Source organism: Aedes albopictus, chromosome 1 (assembly GCF_035046485.1).
Source record: "Aedes albopictus strain Foshan chromosome 1, AalbF5, whole genome shotgun sequence".
NCBI classification, from domain to species: domain Eukaryota; kingdom Metazoa; phylum Arthropoda; class Insecta; order Diptera; family Culicidae; genus Aedes; species Aedes albopictus.
In genome coordinates, this window is record NC_085136.1 from 19,745,279 (window position 1) to 19,760,313 (window position 15,035).

The 15,035-nt window shown below is 43.4% G+C and overlaps 2 protein-coding genes and 1 long non-coding RNA gene across 4 annotated transcripts in view; 1 reads left to right on the forward strand and 2 right to left on the reverse strand.

The window, feature by feature from the left end:
- LOC134284823 (uncharacterized) overlaps positions 1-15,035 on the reverse strand; it is a 496,062-nt gene that overhangs the window by 323,894 nt on the left and 157,133 nt on the right. The window lies entirely within an intron of this gene.
- Positions 1-15,035, reverse strand: part of LOC109433605 (putative uncharacterized protein DDB_G0271606) — a 36,421-nt gene that overhangs the window by 4,025 nt on the left and 17,361 nt on the right. The window contains exon 3 of the mRNA XM_062844133.1: positions 13,376-13,687. Within this exon, the coding sequence (XP_062700117.1) occupies positions 13,376-13,687 (312 nt within the window). The remainder of the gene's footprint in view (positions 1-13,375; positions 13,688-15,035) is intronic.
- On the forward strand, positions 613-4,500 carry LOC134291215 (uncharacterized). Of its 2 annotated transcripts, none has more exons than XR_009998988.1 (3): positions 613-2,470; positions 2,536-2,599; positions 2,648-4,500. It is a non-coding gene; the product is annotated as an uncharacterized LOC134291215 (long non-coding RNA). The 2 variants fall into 2 exon arrangements; XR_009998981.1 differs by having other exon boundaries at positions 2,667-4,500.

A 15,035-nucleotide genomic window follows, 5' to 3' on the forward strand; every position in this document is an offset into this window, starting at 1 on the left:
TTCATCGATTTTATATCGGCGTATGATATAATCGATCGAGACCAGCTATGGTAGATGGTTCCGGGCCATTTGGCTGAACGCTATTTGGCGTTGGTTTATGGGGGTTTTAGAAGGGCGAAGGTATTCCAAGTGAGTTCCAAAAAAGTCTCAGAGGAGTTTTATACTTTCCAAAGACTTAAATGGTTGCTAAGGGAGCCTAAATGGAAGAAACAAGGGATTTCAAGAGAATTTCAGGTGAAGAATTTCAGGAGTCAGGAAACTATGAACCTACCTCTGGGGACTTATTAGAATGTTAGGGAAGTTTTGAGCGAGTTAGGAGAAATCTTTTAAAGAGGACTCAACGGTGTTTAAGATGGGGTTTCAGGAGAATTCAGGTGAAATATGCGGTAATGGGAGTTTCAGGAATGGAAGGGAAGTACAAGAGACCTCTCAGGGGAGGATGATGAGCAGAGGAGGGGACTTGCTTTCCATTCCGCAGGTACTGACAGATACCTAGCTCCACTGAGGAGTGTGATGTTGATGTATCTCTATTCCAACTGTTTCCAGGGAGGTTTGACGGGAAGCACAATTAGAAGTGATAGGTGTTTTAAAGTGTCTTAGGGGAGGTGAAGGAGAATGGTGAGTAACGAGGATGAAAGGGATTTGCATGGGGGGTTTCAGAGCAGTTTGAGGAAGGCCTTCAGTGGTTTCAGAATAATTCAAAGAGAGTTAAAGGAGTTCGATGTGGAAGGGCTGGTGGTGGTTGTTTTGGGAGATCAATGAGGCCTTCAGGACGGGTTCAATACGAAGGACGCTATTTTGAATTTGTTCTAAAGTTCACTAGTTACACTTGAAAATCCGATGGCATACATTTAAAGGAGTTTTAAGCTAAAGGAGCTTTAGGCTATATTTTATAATCCTTGGTAGTCTCTAATGTGGTCTGAGCCTATTTTCTTGCTAGTCGTTCATCAGGTTACCAATTAAATGTGTCGCATCCATGGGTATGATTCACCCTTATTTTGACCACGAGACACCCGGAACCGATTCAAGAATACTAATGGTAGTGTTGAATGTGTTCTGGTGGGACAGCCGGAGCCGAATGCATGACACAAACGGTTGTCTCGAATATGGACTAAGACAATTTCCTGTTTAATTGATCATCAGATTATCTAAGAAGTCGCGAATGGATGTGTAGCATGTATGGGTGTTGACTTTTGACCAATTCCGGTGAGACACCCGGAACCAGTTCCATATCACTACCGGTAGTTTCTAATGTGATCCGAGGCTATTTTCTTGCTAATTTCCTTGACTTCCTTGAGCTTGGAGCTTGGAGTATCTTCGTACTTGCCACACGATATACACATGAAAAGTTGTCATTTGCAGAGGAAGTTCACAGTCAATAACTGTTGGGAGTGCTAATTGAACACTAGCTGAGAAGCTGGCTTTGCTCTAGTAAAGAAGTTACGCCAAGAAGAAGACGAAAAAAAAGAACCTGCAAGCGCTTTTGATTATAAGATTATCAAAGTAGCCGCTATTCTATGTGTGGTTTGGTTCCCTTCTACAGTTTACCGCTTCCACCCACCGAGACAACCGGAACCGGTTCCGGAACACTACTGGTAGTCTCCAATGTGTTCTAAGCCTATTTTATTGATACAGTCCCGATTCGTTCGTTGGCGGCTCGTTAGATGGGCTGTCTCGATGGTTGGATGTTCGCTGGTTGGGGCAAAACCCAACTAAAAAGCACTGTCAATGTCAAAATCGATGTCAAAACGAGTTTGACGTCTGACCGTCGTCGCATCGCAGCTCCTGTATACAGACCGTTTGCGCAAGTATGTGAGTGTTTCGTGACGTATTTCTCGTCACTTGCGTGTGTCTAGAGCATTTTGATTAGTTGTCAGTTGCCCCAACGAACGAACACGATTCGCTAATCGGAGCGCAGTCGTGATCCAACGAGTGAATCCTTACTGTAACTGGTCATCACGTTATCAAAATGCTTTGATTCGGTGTGTCACATTTATGGGTTTGGTTTAGTGTTATTTTTGACTACCTACGATGGGACATCCGGAACCGTTTCCGGGACACAATCGGTTGTCCCAAATATGGTCTTGCACTATTCATATGCATACTGTTCGTCACGCGTCCTAAAAAGCTGGTATCTGAGGTGTCGCATGCATGGGTTCGGTCCAATTTTGTATTTGACCACTTCCGCCGGGACACCCGGAACTGATTCCAGGATACTACTTGTTGCCGCTGGCAGCCCTGCCTCAAACGAGCTGTCGGCGAACCCCTCTCAGCTAAACCGCGAAGCTGATCTGCCAATCGCGAATATGACAGAACGAGAACGTGGGACAATGACTAATCCGATTTTGACGAGATCAATGGTGAACAGTGGCAAATCGTGCAACCAATAATTGAAATCGAATCCCAGCTCTCATTTGTGAAACTTTTCTCTTGTTTTCGAACATTTATTACTGCATCTCATTCACTAATTGTAAGTGCTAATGAATTCGGAACCCAAATTGTTAAAATCCTACTTAAAATTACTTAAAATTACAGTTTCCTGAAGGGGTTAAAACTTAAGGTCTAAAGTTGATCTCTAAAACAACATTTCTTCCTAAAAGTAAGATATTATAACATGCAATTGAACTATCATATCGCTATTATTAAGTTTACATCACGATTTATAGTTGGAGTCAGGCTAGCTGAATCGGGTCGAGCAGTGGTTATTTAATCGCGCACAAACACTGAATGTGTAAGTAGGCATGCATATGTAACCTCAAACATGTTATAACTACATCATAAACTCAATACATTTCAGTTTAAAACTGTACTGCACCAACAGTCGTGTTTTTTGTGCTGCTAAGAACGCAGTGTCTCGTGCCTATCTCTGCTCCCCGTCAACTTGTTTTCCCAAGTATGTTTTGAGATTTTTTTTTTCTTGTTAACTGTTCATCAGGATACCTAAAAGCCATTTGATGTGTCACGAATACTAGTTTAGTTCACTGTAAAAGTAAAGACCACTTTCAGCGAGACACCCGGAACCAGTTCCAGAACACAACCCGTTGTCCCAAATATGGTCTGCAACGATTTATTGCCAACTGTTATCGGGTTATCTAAACAGCCGCAAATTCACGTGTCGCATGCATGGTTTTGGTTCACTATTTTATTTGGACACTTCCGGCGGGACATCCGGAACCGGTTCCGGAACACTACTGGTTCAAATATAGTATGATACTATTTTCTTGCTAATTTCATAAGCCTATCAAAACAGCAGCGCTGTGATGCATGGCTTTTGGTTCAATTTTACATTCCGCCTCTTTCAGAGGGACAGCCGAAGCAGGCTCCGGCACTGCCGGCAGTCCCTAATGTGGTCTTAGCCTACTTCCTTGATAACTGGTCATTAGGTTATTCGAAAGGCCGTGAATTGATGTGTCGCATGCATAGGTTTGGTTCACTTTCATATTTGGCCACATCCAGCGGGACATCCGGAACCGGTTCTGGAACATTACTGGTTCAGATATATGGTCTTGAGGGAAATTTGTGCATAAATTAAGTTTAAGCTTCAATGAGGAAATCTAGTTCGTGAGAACAGATCCTGCTCCTGGGAATTTGAGGCGCGGCTAAAGGGGTTTCCATAAAGTTTCCGGAGAGCCCAGAAAAGGGAGTTTCAAGGGGCTTCAGGGGCGCTTCAGGGGGTTGTTTCAGGGGATTTAGGGTGCCTTTTAAGGGCGCTTTGACAGGTTTTGATGGCGTTGACATGGGATTACGGGAAATTCAGGGCCATTTGGGGTTTCAGGGACGTTTCAAGGTGCTTTAAGGGCAATTCAGGGGATCTCAGGAGCCTTTAAAAGGCGTTACAAGGGGTTTGAGGGGCGTTTCACGACATTTCAGAGTAATTTCAGAGAATTTCTGGAGGTTTCAGGAGAATTTTAAGGGCGTTCCTAGAGATTTTAGGGGAGTATGATAGCATTTCAGGGGCCTTTAGGGGTATTTCCGGTCAGAGTCGTATAAGGGAGTTTAAAGAACATCTTTAAATAAAATAGCGTTTCAGGGACATTTCAAAGGACTTTGGGATGGGGTCCCTGAAAATCCTCTGCAACTTCCTATAACACCTCAAAGACCTCCTAAAACCCTCTCAAACCACCTGTAACGCACCTGAGATGATCAGAAACTCCCTTAAATTCTTCCGTAATGCCTCTGAATTCCGCCGAAAACGATCTGAAACATCCTGAAATGCCTCCAAAACCCCCTTATACCACCACGGACCCCATGTAACGCACCTGACACGCTCCGAAACCGCCGAAAACTCCTCCGTAACGCTTTCGTAACGCCTCTGTATCCCGCCAGAAATCCTCTGAAATATCCTGAAATGCCTCCAAAATCTCCCTTAAACAACCACCATGTAACGCATCTGAGACGCTCCGAAATCCCCGAAAACTCCTCCGTAACGTTTTAGAACGCCTCTGAATCCCACCGGAAATCCTCTGAAACATCTTGAAATGCCTCCAAAATCCCCCTTAGACCCCCTCGGACCCCATGTAACGCACTTGATACGCTCCGAAACCCCCAAAAATCCGTAGCGCTTCCAGAATCTTGGAAGGGATTCTTCCAGAATCCTGGAAGGGATTCTTCCAGAATCCTGGAAGGGATTCTTCCAGAATCCTGGAAGGGATTCTTCCAGAATCCTGGAAGGGATTCTTCCAGAATCCTGAAAGGGATTCTTCCAGAATCCTGAAAGGGATTCTTCCAGAATCCTGGAAGGGATTCTTCCAGAATCCTGGAAGGGATTCTTCCAGAATCCTGGAAGGGATTCTTCCAGAATCCTGGAAGGGATTCTTCCAGAATCCTGGAAGGGATTCTTCCAGAATCCTGGAAGGGATTCTTCCAGAATCCTGGAAGGGATTCTTCCAGAATCCTGGAAGGGATTCTTCCAGAATCCTGGAAGGGATTCTTCCAGAATCCTGGAAGGGATTCTTCCAGAATCCTGGAAGGGATTCTTCCAGAATCCTGGAAGGGATTCTTCCAGAATTCTGGAAGGGATTCTTCCAGAATCCTGGAAGGGATTCTTCCAGAATCCTGGAAGGGATTCTTCCAGAATCCTGGAAGGGATTCTTCCAGAATCCTGGAAGGGATTCTTCCAGAATCCTGGAAGGGATTCTTCCAGAATCCTGGAAGGGATTCTTCCAGAATCCTGGAAGGGATTCTTCCAGAATCCTGGAAGGGATTCTTCCAGAATCCTGGAAGGGATTCTTCCAGAATCCTGGAAGGGATTCTTCCAGAATCCTGGAAGGGTTCTTCCAGAATCCTGGAAGGGTTCTTCCAGAATCCTGGAAGGGTTCTTCCAGAATCCTGGAAGGGATTCTTCCAGAATCCTGGAAGGGATTCTTCCAGAATCCTGGAAGGGATTCTTCCAGAATCCTGGAAGGGATTCTTCCAGAATCCTGGAAGGGATTCTTCCAGAATCCTGGAAGGGATTCTTCCAGAATCCTGGAAGGGATTCTTCCAGAATCCTGGAAGGGATTCTTCCAGAATCCTGGAAGGGATTCTTCCAGAATCCTGGAAGGGATTCTTCCAGAATCCTGGAAGGGATTCTTCCAGAATCCTGGAAGGGATTCTTCCAGAATCCTGGAAGGGATTCTTCCAGAATCCTGGAAGGGATTCTTCCAGAATCCTGGAAGGGATTCTTCCAGAATCCTGGAAGGGATTCTTCCAGAATCCTGGAAGGGATTCTTCCAGAATCCTGGAAGGGATTCTTCCAGAATCCTGGAAGGGATTCTTCCAGAATCCTGGAAGGGATTCTTCCAGAATCCTGGAAGGGATTCTTCCAGAATCCTGGAAGGGATTCTTCCAGAATCCTGGAAGGGATTCTTCCAGAATCCTGGAAGAGATTCTTCCAGAATCCTGGAAGGGATTCTTCCAGAATCCTGGAAGGGATTCTTCCAGAATCCTGGAAGGGATTCTTCCAGAATCCTGGAAGGGATTCTTCCAGAATCCTGGAAGGGATTCTTCCAGAATCCTGGAAGGGATTCTTCCAGAATCCTGGAAGGGATTCTTCCAGAATCCTGGAAGGGATTCTTCCAGAATCCTGGAAGGGATTCTTCCAGAATCCTGGAAGGGATTCTTCCAGAATCCTGGAAGGGATTCTTCCAGAATCCTGGAAGGGATTCTTCCAGAATCCTGGAAGGGATTCTTCCAGAATCCTGGAAGGGATTCTTCCAGAATCCTGGAAGGGATTCTTCCAGAATCCTGGAAGGGATTCTTCCAGAATCCTGGAAGGGCTTCTTCCAGAATCCTGGAAGGGATTCTTCCAGAATCCTGGAAGGGATTCTTCCAGAATCCTGGAAGGGGTTCTTCCAGAATCCTGGAAGAGATTCTTCCAGAATCCTGGAAGAGATTCTTCCAGAATCCTGGAATTCTTCCAGAATCCTGGAAGGGATTCTTCCAGAACCCTGGAAGGGATTCTTCCAGAATCCTGGAAGCGATTCTTCCAGAATCCGAAAATGCTCTGAAACAACCTGAAATGCCTCTAAAATCCCCCCCCCTTCGGACCCCATGGACAACCTTGAGACCCTCCGAAACCCCCCGAAAACGCCTTCGTAAGGCCTCTGAACACCGCCGAAAGTGCTCTGAAACTACCTGAAATGCCTCCAAAATCCCTCTGAAATCCCCTCGGACCCAATGTAACGCATCTGAACCCCCAAAAACGCCTGCCTAACGCCTCATATTCCCTCTAAGACCCGCTTGGACCCCATGTAACGCACGTGAGACTCTCGGAAACCCCCGAAAACGTACCTGTAACGCCTCTGAAACTCTCTGCAATGCTTTCGAAAAGCGCCTCAGATCCCCGAGTGTAACAGTAACTTCTTTCATTATACAAAGCTACGATTTCTTATCTATCATGTCCAGTATGTCTTCTGAAATGTTAATAGACAATATAAGATCAGTTGGGATATCCTACGTCATCCAAACTTTTCTTGAGTTTAGATCCTAAAGTCTACGGTTGTAACGGTAACTTTTTTCATAATGCATAGCTGCGATTTGTAATCCATCATGTGCAGTAAGTGAAAGTTCAATAGACAATATCAGATCATTCGAGATATCCTAGGTCATCCAAACTGTTCTTGAGTTTAGATCCTAAACTCTACGGGTGTAATGGTGACTTCTTTAATTATACAAAGCCCATAATATCCCAGAAATATTTAACAACGCTTATTGTTCCTGTAACTGCTTTGGTAAGTACAGTGGACTATGTAACACTACTTAACATAGTGGCAAAAGCTATTATCACAAGTGTAGACCTGAAGCTATGGTCCCAGGAGCAGTGTTGTTGATCTGGAATATCCCAAAACTATCTTGAAATGACTCATGATATGCCAGGGAAATTGCAGATTACAGTCTAAAGTTCATTGTGAGAATAACTACTGTTACTATCAAGAGCTAAACTTCACAATAGTTTGGATGACCCTGAATGTCCCAAAGTATGATAATAATATATAGTAGACTTCTGGTTGATCCAATTACTGCGATTGATTATGAAACAATACTCAATATGTCAGATATAGCTGATGTTACGAGTGTAGACCTGAAGTTCTGAACTCAAAGATAGTTTGACTGACCTGGAACATTCCCATAGTGTCTCTAAATGACATTTGAGATTTCAAGAGCTTCGCGGATCCCAGAAGACTATGCAATGGTGTTATTTATGGCGAAAACACATGAAGTTATTCTTGTAGATTTGAAGGACTTCATTATAAAACAGTTTGGATGACCCTGAATGTCCCAAAGGTTTATAAAAAATGTTAAGTAGACTTCAGATTAGTCCAGTAACCGCGGTTGATTATGCAACGTTAATCAGTATAACAGATATGGCAACTGTTACAAGTGTAGACCTCAAGTTCTAAACTCCAAGGTAGTTTGGCTGACCTGGAATATCCCTATAGTGACAATAAATGACATTGCAGATTTCAAGAGCGTCACGGATCCCAAAAGATTATATGATGAAATTAATTATGGCGAAAACACATAAAATTATTCTTGTAGATTTGAGAGACTTCAGTATAGAACAGTTTGGACGAACCTGATTGTCCCAAAGGTTTATAATAAGCTAGTAGACTTCAGATTGCTCCAGTAACCACGGATAAATATGCAACATTAGTTAGTATTGCAAACATGTCTATTGTTACGATTGTAGACCTGAAGTCCTGAACTCCAAGGTACTTTAGCTGACCTGGAATATCCCTGTAGTGTCTCTAAATGACCTTTGTGATTTCAAGAGCTTCGCGGATTCCAGAAGATTATGCAATACTATTAATTGTGGCGAAAACACATAAAGTTTTCCTTGTAGATTTGAAGGACTTTACTATAGGACAGTTTGGAACATCCCAGAATATAAAACACCTTTAGATATTCTTGACTTATGTTAAATCAATACACATAAACGCAATCCATATCCAAACTCTGCTTTTAGAACATCTGGTATATCCGTAATTTCGTTTCTCCGAACTTCATGGTGTTCAGAATGTTCTAGGTTGTCAATATAGTCTCAAATACAATTATTACCGTTTTTCCTTAATAGAGGACCAAGTTTGCAATAACTTTGCCGAAGACTGTATTCTGTTCTATTGAATGTGATGTGTTGATTTCAGAGGAGGGGTTTCAGAGGAACTTTGGAAGTGGTTTCTAGGGAATTTCAGGGGGCTTTCACCGTAGGTAGTTCAGGAATGTTTCAGAGGCGTTTCAAGGCATTTCTTGAGCTTGAGCTTGATTGACTGCCCGTAGATACTGCTCCCAGTATCGCCAGATCAGCTACACTTACACAAGGAACCAAAGAGATATCTGCCGGGGACTAACAGGCATCTTCAGTGTGTGAGTGTTGGTGATCTTCTATCTTTAGGCGACAATGGCGCCTGTCACGTCAAATTGCAGGTCAATGTGGGGAAGGGAAAGGAAATGATGATTACAATCGTTTGTATCCACATCAGACCGAATGCATCTACATAAATTCATGCGGATGTCAGAGTGTTGATGGGATATGGTTGACAGAGGGTTCACACATTGGTGCGTGTATGCCAGGCGTAAGGTGATAGGTTCGTGTAATTATTACTATGAAGCTTAACCTTCATCCAGCCAACGTGCATTTTCCACCTTCGGAAAAGTACAAAAATGGTCATAACTTTTTTGTTTTTCGATGGATTTTGATGAAATTTTCACAACTTCCCGAAAAACTCTTCTAGTTTATGATGCCGGGGACACGGGTGCCTGGTCCACATGGTTCCGGAGTTATTCCGGATTGTCTTGGGGTACCAAAATTGACCACATACTTTGTGCAATGTATATCTCAAGATCCCGATGAGATAGAAGTATAGTGTCTTCGGAGAATTTGTTCAGCAGGTTAGGAACTAACTGGCAACGGCGACTTTGGTTCGCGATTCGGCCGCTAGGCGGCGCCAGTCAGTGTCAAAAATGTTCAAACCCTCATATCTTAGAAACCTGATAAGATAGAATAATGCTGTCTTCGGCAAAATTCTTCAGCAAGCTCAGAACCATCTGATAGTAAAGTTCTTGGTTTGGGATTTATCCGCTAGGTGGTGCATTGTGTTTGAAAAATTCAAACACGTTTATCTCGATACCCTAATGAGGTACAAGCATGCCATTTTCAGCAAAGTTGTTCAGCAGGCTATGAACTATTTGGCAATGGCGTATTTAGTTCGATAATCGTCCGCTACGTGGCGCCAGGGTAAAAAATCTTCTAACTTATACATCTCAGAATCCTGATAAGACATTCCATCAATTTAATCTCAAAAATCGGAAAACGTCCAGAAAATTGTTCCGAAAGTTAAGAGGAAGTAAGACGTATCTGGTGTCCTTGGTTCTGATATTATTCGATAGGTTCCGTCTAGTATTAAGAAAATATTTGTATGAACATCCTAATGAACAAGAAGTATTCTATTTTCAGCATAGTTGTTCAGCAAGCTAAGAGCCATTTGGCAGGATAGTAGACGGTCGAGTACGGTGGTACAAGAGGCAATACTTTAACACCGTCTTTGACCCCCTGCAGACAAATTTTGTCGCCCTACAATATTGCTTCTTTTGCTCCGTTTTTTCTTCCGGGAATTTCTACAGAAATTCTTCCGGGATTTTTTTCCAGGATTTTTTCCGGGTATTCCACCGGGAATTTATTCAAGAATTCCACTGGGAATTCCTCAAGAACTTCCTCCAGGAATTTCTTCAGGGAATTCTACTAGGACATCCTCCAGAAGTTCCTCCGGGAAATCCTCTAGGAAATCCTCCAGGAATTCATCCGGGGATTCCTCCGGAAATTTCCCCATGATTTCATCTAGGACTCCCATCAGGAACTCCTTCAGGAATTTCTTCGGCAATTTCTGCAGGAATTCTTCTGGGAAGTTTTCTAGTAATTCCTCCGGACTTTTTTTTCCAAGATTTTCTCCGGAAATTTCACTGAGAATTTTCCCAGGAATTCGTCCGGGAATTTCTTTTGGAATTCCTCCGGGATGTTCTATAGGAATTCCTCCAAGAACTTCTCTAGGAAATAATCCGGAAATTTTTCCTAGCGTTTCTCCAGGAATATATCCGGAATTTTTCTAAGGAAAACAGTAGTTTTTTTTTTAAATCCTGTGGGAATTTCTCTATATATCTCTTCAAGAAGTCTTCCGTGATTTTTTTTTCTCACAAAACCCTCGAGAATTTCTCCCGGAATTCCTCTAGGACTTTCTTTACGAATACCTCCGGGAATTTCTCCAAGAATTTCTCCGAGAATGTCTCTGGGAATTTCTCCAGGAACTCTTCTGAAATTCCTCCGGGAATTTTTAATGGAAATCTTCGGGATTTTCTCAGGTACCTAAGACTCTGGGAATTTCACCAAGTATTCCTCTGAGAAACCCTCTAGGATTTCCTCCAAGAATTCCTCAGGAAATTTCTCTAGGAATTACTCCGGTAATTTCTCCTGCATGTCCTCTGAAAAGTGGAATTTCTGGAGAAATTCCAGGGAGAATTTCCAGTGACATTTTCGGAGGAATCCCCGGAGAAATTCCCGGTGGAATTCCTGGAAAAAAACAAAGGAGGAATTCCTAGAGAAATTCCCAGAGGAATTCGTGGAGAAATTCCCAGAGGCATTCCTGGAGAAATTCCCAGAGGAATTCCTGGAGAAATTCTCAGAGGGTTTTCTTGAAAAAAAAAGTCACAGAAGACTTCCTGAAGGAAGACTTCTTGGAGAAAAAAACCGGAAGTTTCCTGAAGAAATTCCCGGAGAAAACTATGGAAGAATTTTTGAAGGATTTCCCGAACAATTTCTTGAAGAAATTTCCGAAGCAATTCCTGGCGGATTTCCTGAAAAAAATCCCGAAGGAATTCCCGGAGATATTCCTGGAGGAACTCCTAGAAAAATTCTCGGAGAAATCCAGCCTGGAGAAATTCTTGAAAGAATTCCTGAGGAAAATCTCGAAGCAATTCATGGAGTGATTCCCGGAGGAACTCATGGAGGTATTCCTGGGAAAACTCTCTGAGGAAATGCGGAGGAATTCCTTGAGAACTCCTGGAGAAATTCCCAGAAGAATTCCTGGGGAAATTACCGAAGGAATTCCTGAAGGAATCTCCGCAGAAGTTCCTGATGTGGGTTCTAGAGGAAATCCTGGAAAAATTTCCTAAAGCATTCTCGGACACATTTCCAGAGGACTTACTAGAGAAATTCCCAGAGAAATTCCTGAAAAAAAACCCGGAAGAGTTCCTGTAGAAATTCCTGGAAGAAAAAAACGGAGCAATATTGTGGTGACAAAATTTGTCTGCAGGGGGCCAAATATGGTGTAGCGAATAACCTAACGAATAAATCATGAATCAAAGACTCAACTATCAGACAATTTTTAGCTTGCTGAAGCACTTTGTTGAAGATGGCATCATTCTATCTTATCAGGATTCTGGGATAGAAGAAGTTTGAAGATTTTTGACCCTGGCGCCACCTAGCTGACGATTATCGAACCAAAGATGCCATTGCCAGATAGTTCTTAGCCTGCTGAACAACTTTGCTGAAACGGCATGCTTGTACCTCACCAGGGTATCGAGATAAACGTGTTTGAATTTTTCAGAACAATGCGCCACCTAGCGCAAAAATCCCAAACCAAAGACTTCACTATCAGATAGTTCTGAGCTTGCTGAAGAATTTTGCCGAAGACAGCATTATTCTATCTTATCAGGTTTCTGAGATATGAGGGTTTGAACATTTTTGACACTGACTGGCGCCGCCTAGCGGCCGAATCGCGAACCAAAGTCGCCGTTGCCAGTTAGTTCCTAACCTGCTGAACAAACTCGCCGAAGACACTATACTTCTATCTCATCGGGATCTTGAAATATACGTTGCACAAAGTATGTGGTCAATTTTGGTACCCCAAGACAATCCGGAATAACTCCGGAACCATGTGGACCAGGCACCCATGTCCCCGGCATCATAAACTAGAAGAGTTTTTCGGGAAGTTGTGAAAATTTCATCAAAATCCATCGAAAAACAAAAAAGTTATGACCATTTTTGTGCTTTTCCGATGGTGGAAAATGTACGTTGGCTGGATGAAGGTTAAGTGGCACAGTTCGCATGATTGCCTAACTCGTAGGCGTTATTCGATAGATTGACACTGCGCTGTGAAAGTTGGAAAGAAGGAAAACGGCTTTTCAACCACTTCTAGTTCTAGCGATGACTATGAATATATGGAATGGATATTCATGAGATGTATGTGTAGAGAAGAGGAAGAGAGAGAAAGTAGATTGAAAGATACAAAGTAGGAAAGGGACGGCCCAGGGATTGAACCCAGGACCTTCTGCATACGAATCAGAAGCGATAGCCACTAAACCACCAAGCCCGTCTTTTCAGAGGCGTTTCAAGGCATTTCAAACCGTTTCTGGAGTTTCAAGGGATGTCAGGAAGTTGTAGGGGGTTGTCAAAGGAGTTACGAAAAAGGTTTCAGAGAGATTTCTAGGCGTTTCAGAGGGTCAATTGGTCAAAATTGATCAATATTTTTTAACAAAGGATAATTTCACGAAGTTTTGAACTGTAGAATGCAACAAACAACATGCAACCACAGATAAATAGACGTAACACCTTGAACGGTTTTCATGGAAATCCATCGCCCAGTTCACACTACCATCACCTGGTGGAAAAGTTGCACGAATCACTGTGTTGTGCAATATCGTCAACAGAAGGCGCTAGTGTGAACCGTCAAATGCATAGAAAACGATGCGCGCGCCTCTGGTTGTGAATGCCACAACTATGAAAATTTAAAATGATCGTTAAAAGCTTGGTCGATGGAAATTTCGCAAGTGTTACGTCTGTTTGTCTGTGATGCAACGATATAGATACATATATAAAAAGGTAGGATTTGACGATTTTACATACCTGTTGACTCTGCAGATAGGCCGCGATATCTTCCTGCGAGTAATATTGTTGTTGCTGCTGTTGTGCTTGAGGTTGATATTGCTGTTGTTGCTGCTGCTGTTGCTGCTGCAACCGCTGCTGCTGAATCGCTAGCCGAATGTTCGGATTGATGTAGTTGTCCTGAACGGTGGTGTACTGCGGCTCGGCACCGGTCTGAGCCGCTCCAAACTGCGACGTGAATCTACTGTAGGGCTGTTGTTGTTGTTGTTGTTGCTGCTGCTGCAACTGCTGTTGCTGTCCGTAGTAGTTTCCGTGGTAGGTTTGTGGCAAGGGCTGCAAAGAAAGCATACATACAGACATTGTAGAAGTGGCACTTGACCTTGTCACCACGTGTCTTCATGCGACGCTCAAAGAAGAGTAGACATCTAAAGCTCCCTCTATATTTATTCCTATCTGCATCAAATTCACATTCCAAACACCTGAGAAAAATGCAATTCGAAATCCAACAGTGCAGTGGCAACAGTTGCCGGCCACCGTCCAGTGAACGGCTTCTCACTTAAGTGGAAGTTTCTTCTGCCTGCCTGCCGTTGTCGTCGTGGTGTCGTTTTTATGCGGTCGTGATTTTTTGTTTGTCCGCATCCGACAGCCGGAAATGCAATTCAGGGATTTGAGAAAAACTGACAAGGAGCAAAAAAATGACTGGCTGAGTGAGTGGGCGAGCGCGTGAAGAGAATCGCACTTCTGTTCGGGCGAAATTGGCCACTTTCTGCGATGCTGCGCTGGGACGTTGGGGAATACTAGGAAGCGGCAGCAGTTGCAGCTCATGAATAGCCATTTATTTTTATGCCCTGGCCGAAGATTGCATTCTCGAGAAAGAAAGTGTGGTCCATTCCGTTGCGAGGAAGAAGAAGTGGGAAGATAAGACCACAAAAAAAAACGTGCGAAATTAAGTTTTGATGAACAATTGTGTGCACTTTTCGGGATATGCAGATTGGGCTAGTTTTCGGCAGCCGAAATAAAACCGAAAAGTTCTTGAAATATCTTTATGTGCAAACTGCAATGAACTGGAACAATGACTTTGATTTCATTTTGAGAAAATCTGATTTGCATTTCTGTGCTTTCTTTTGAAGCGTATCACGAGTGTTGATAGGAAGTTTGCACGAAATTTCTTGTCCTGTCGTGATGTAGGGTAGAGCGTGACAGGTCAATTATTATTGCCACTTCCATCTCACTGGCTGCAAAACGGTGAGTCGATAAGGAGAGCGTTCAACATAGCTCTGGTCCTCACAAGTTTCTACCTCATGCTTGCAGTGGTCAAGCGATGACAAAGACCGCCAGCTAAGAGTTGTGTGCTTAGCTAGTAGTGCAGCCTGGGCACTGTTGTCCTTCTGACTTCAGCTAGATTGAGGAGGTACGTCTCGAGCGTCTGTTCACCAAGGAGGTGCGGCTCAAACAGCGTCTGTTCTGGCATCCAGCGGCTGAGTATGAATTGCTCCTCCACCGGAAGTTATACCTAAGGTGGCAGCCCCACCACGGTGGATAGGGGACCTTAGGCCAACAACCTGCTGTCTCAGAAACCCAAAAAAAACGTTACTGAAACCGAAAATGGAAGATTACGAACTGATTCAACGGCAACGACTTTTAGCGCGAAACAACGGACAAGAATTGGAACTTGGAATGT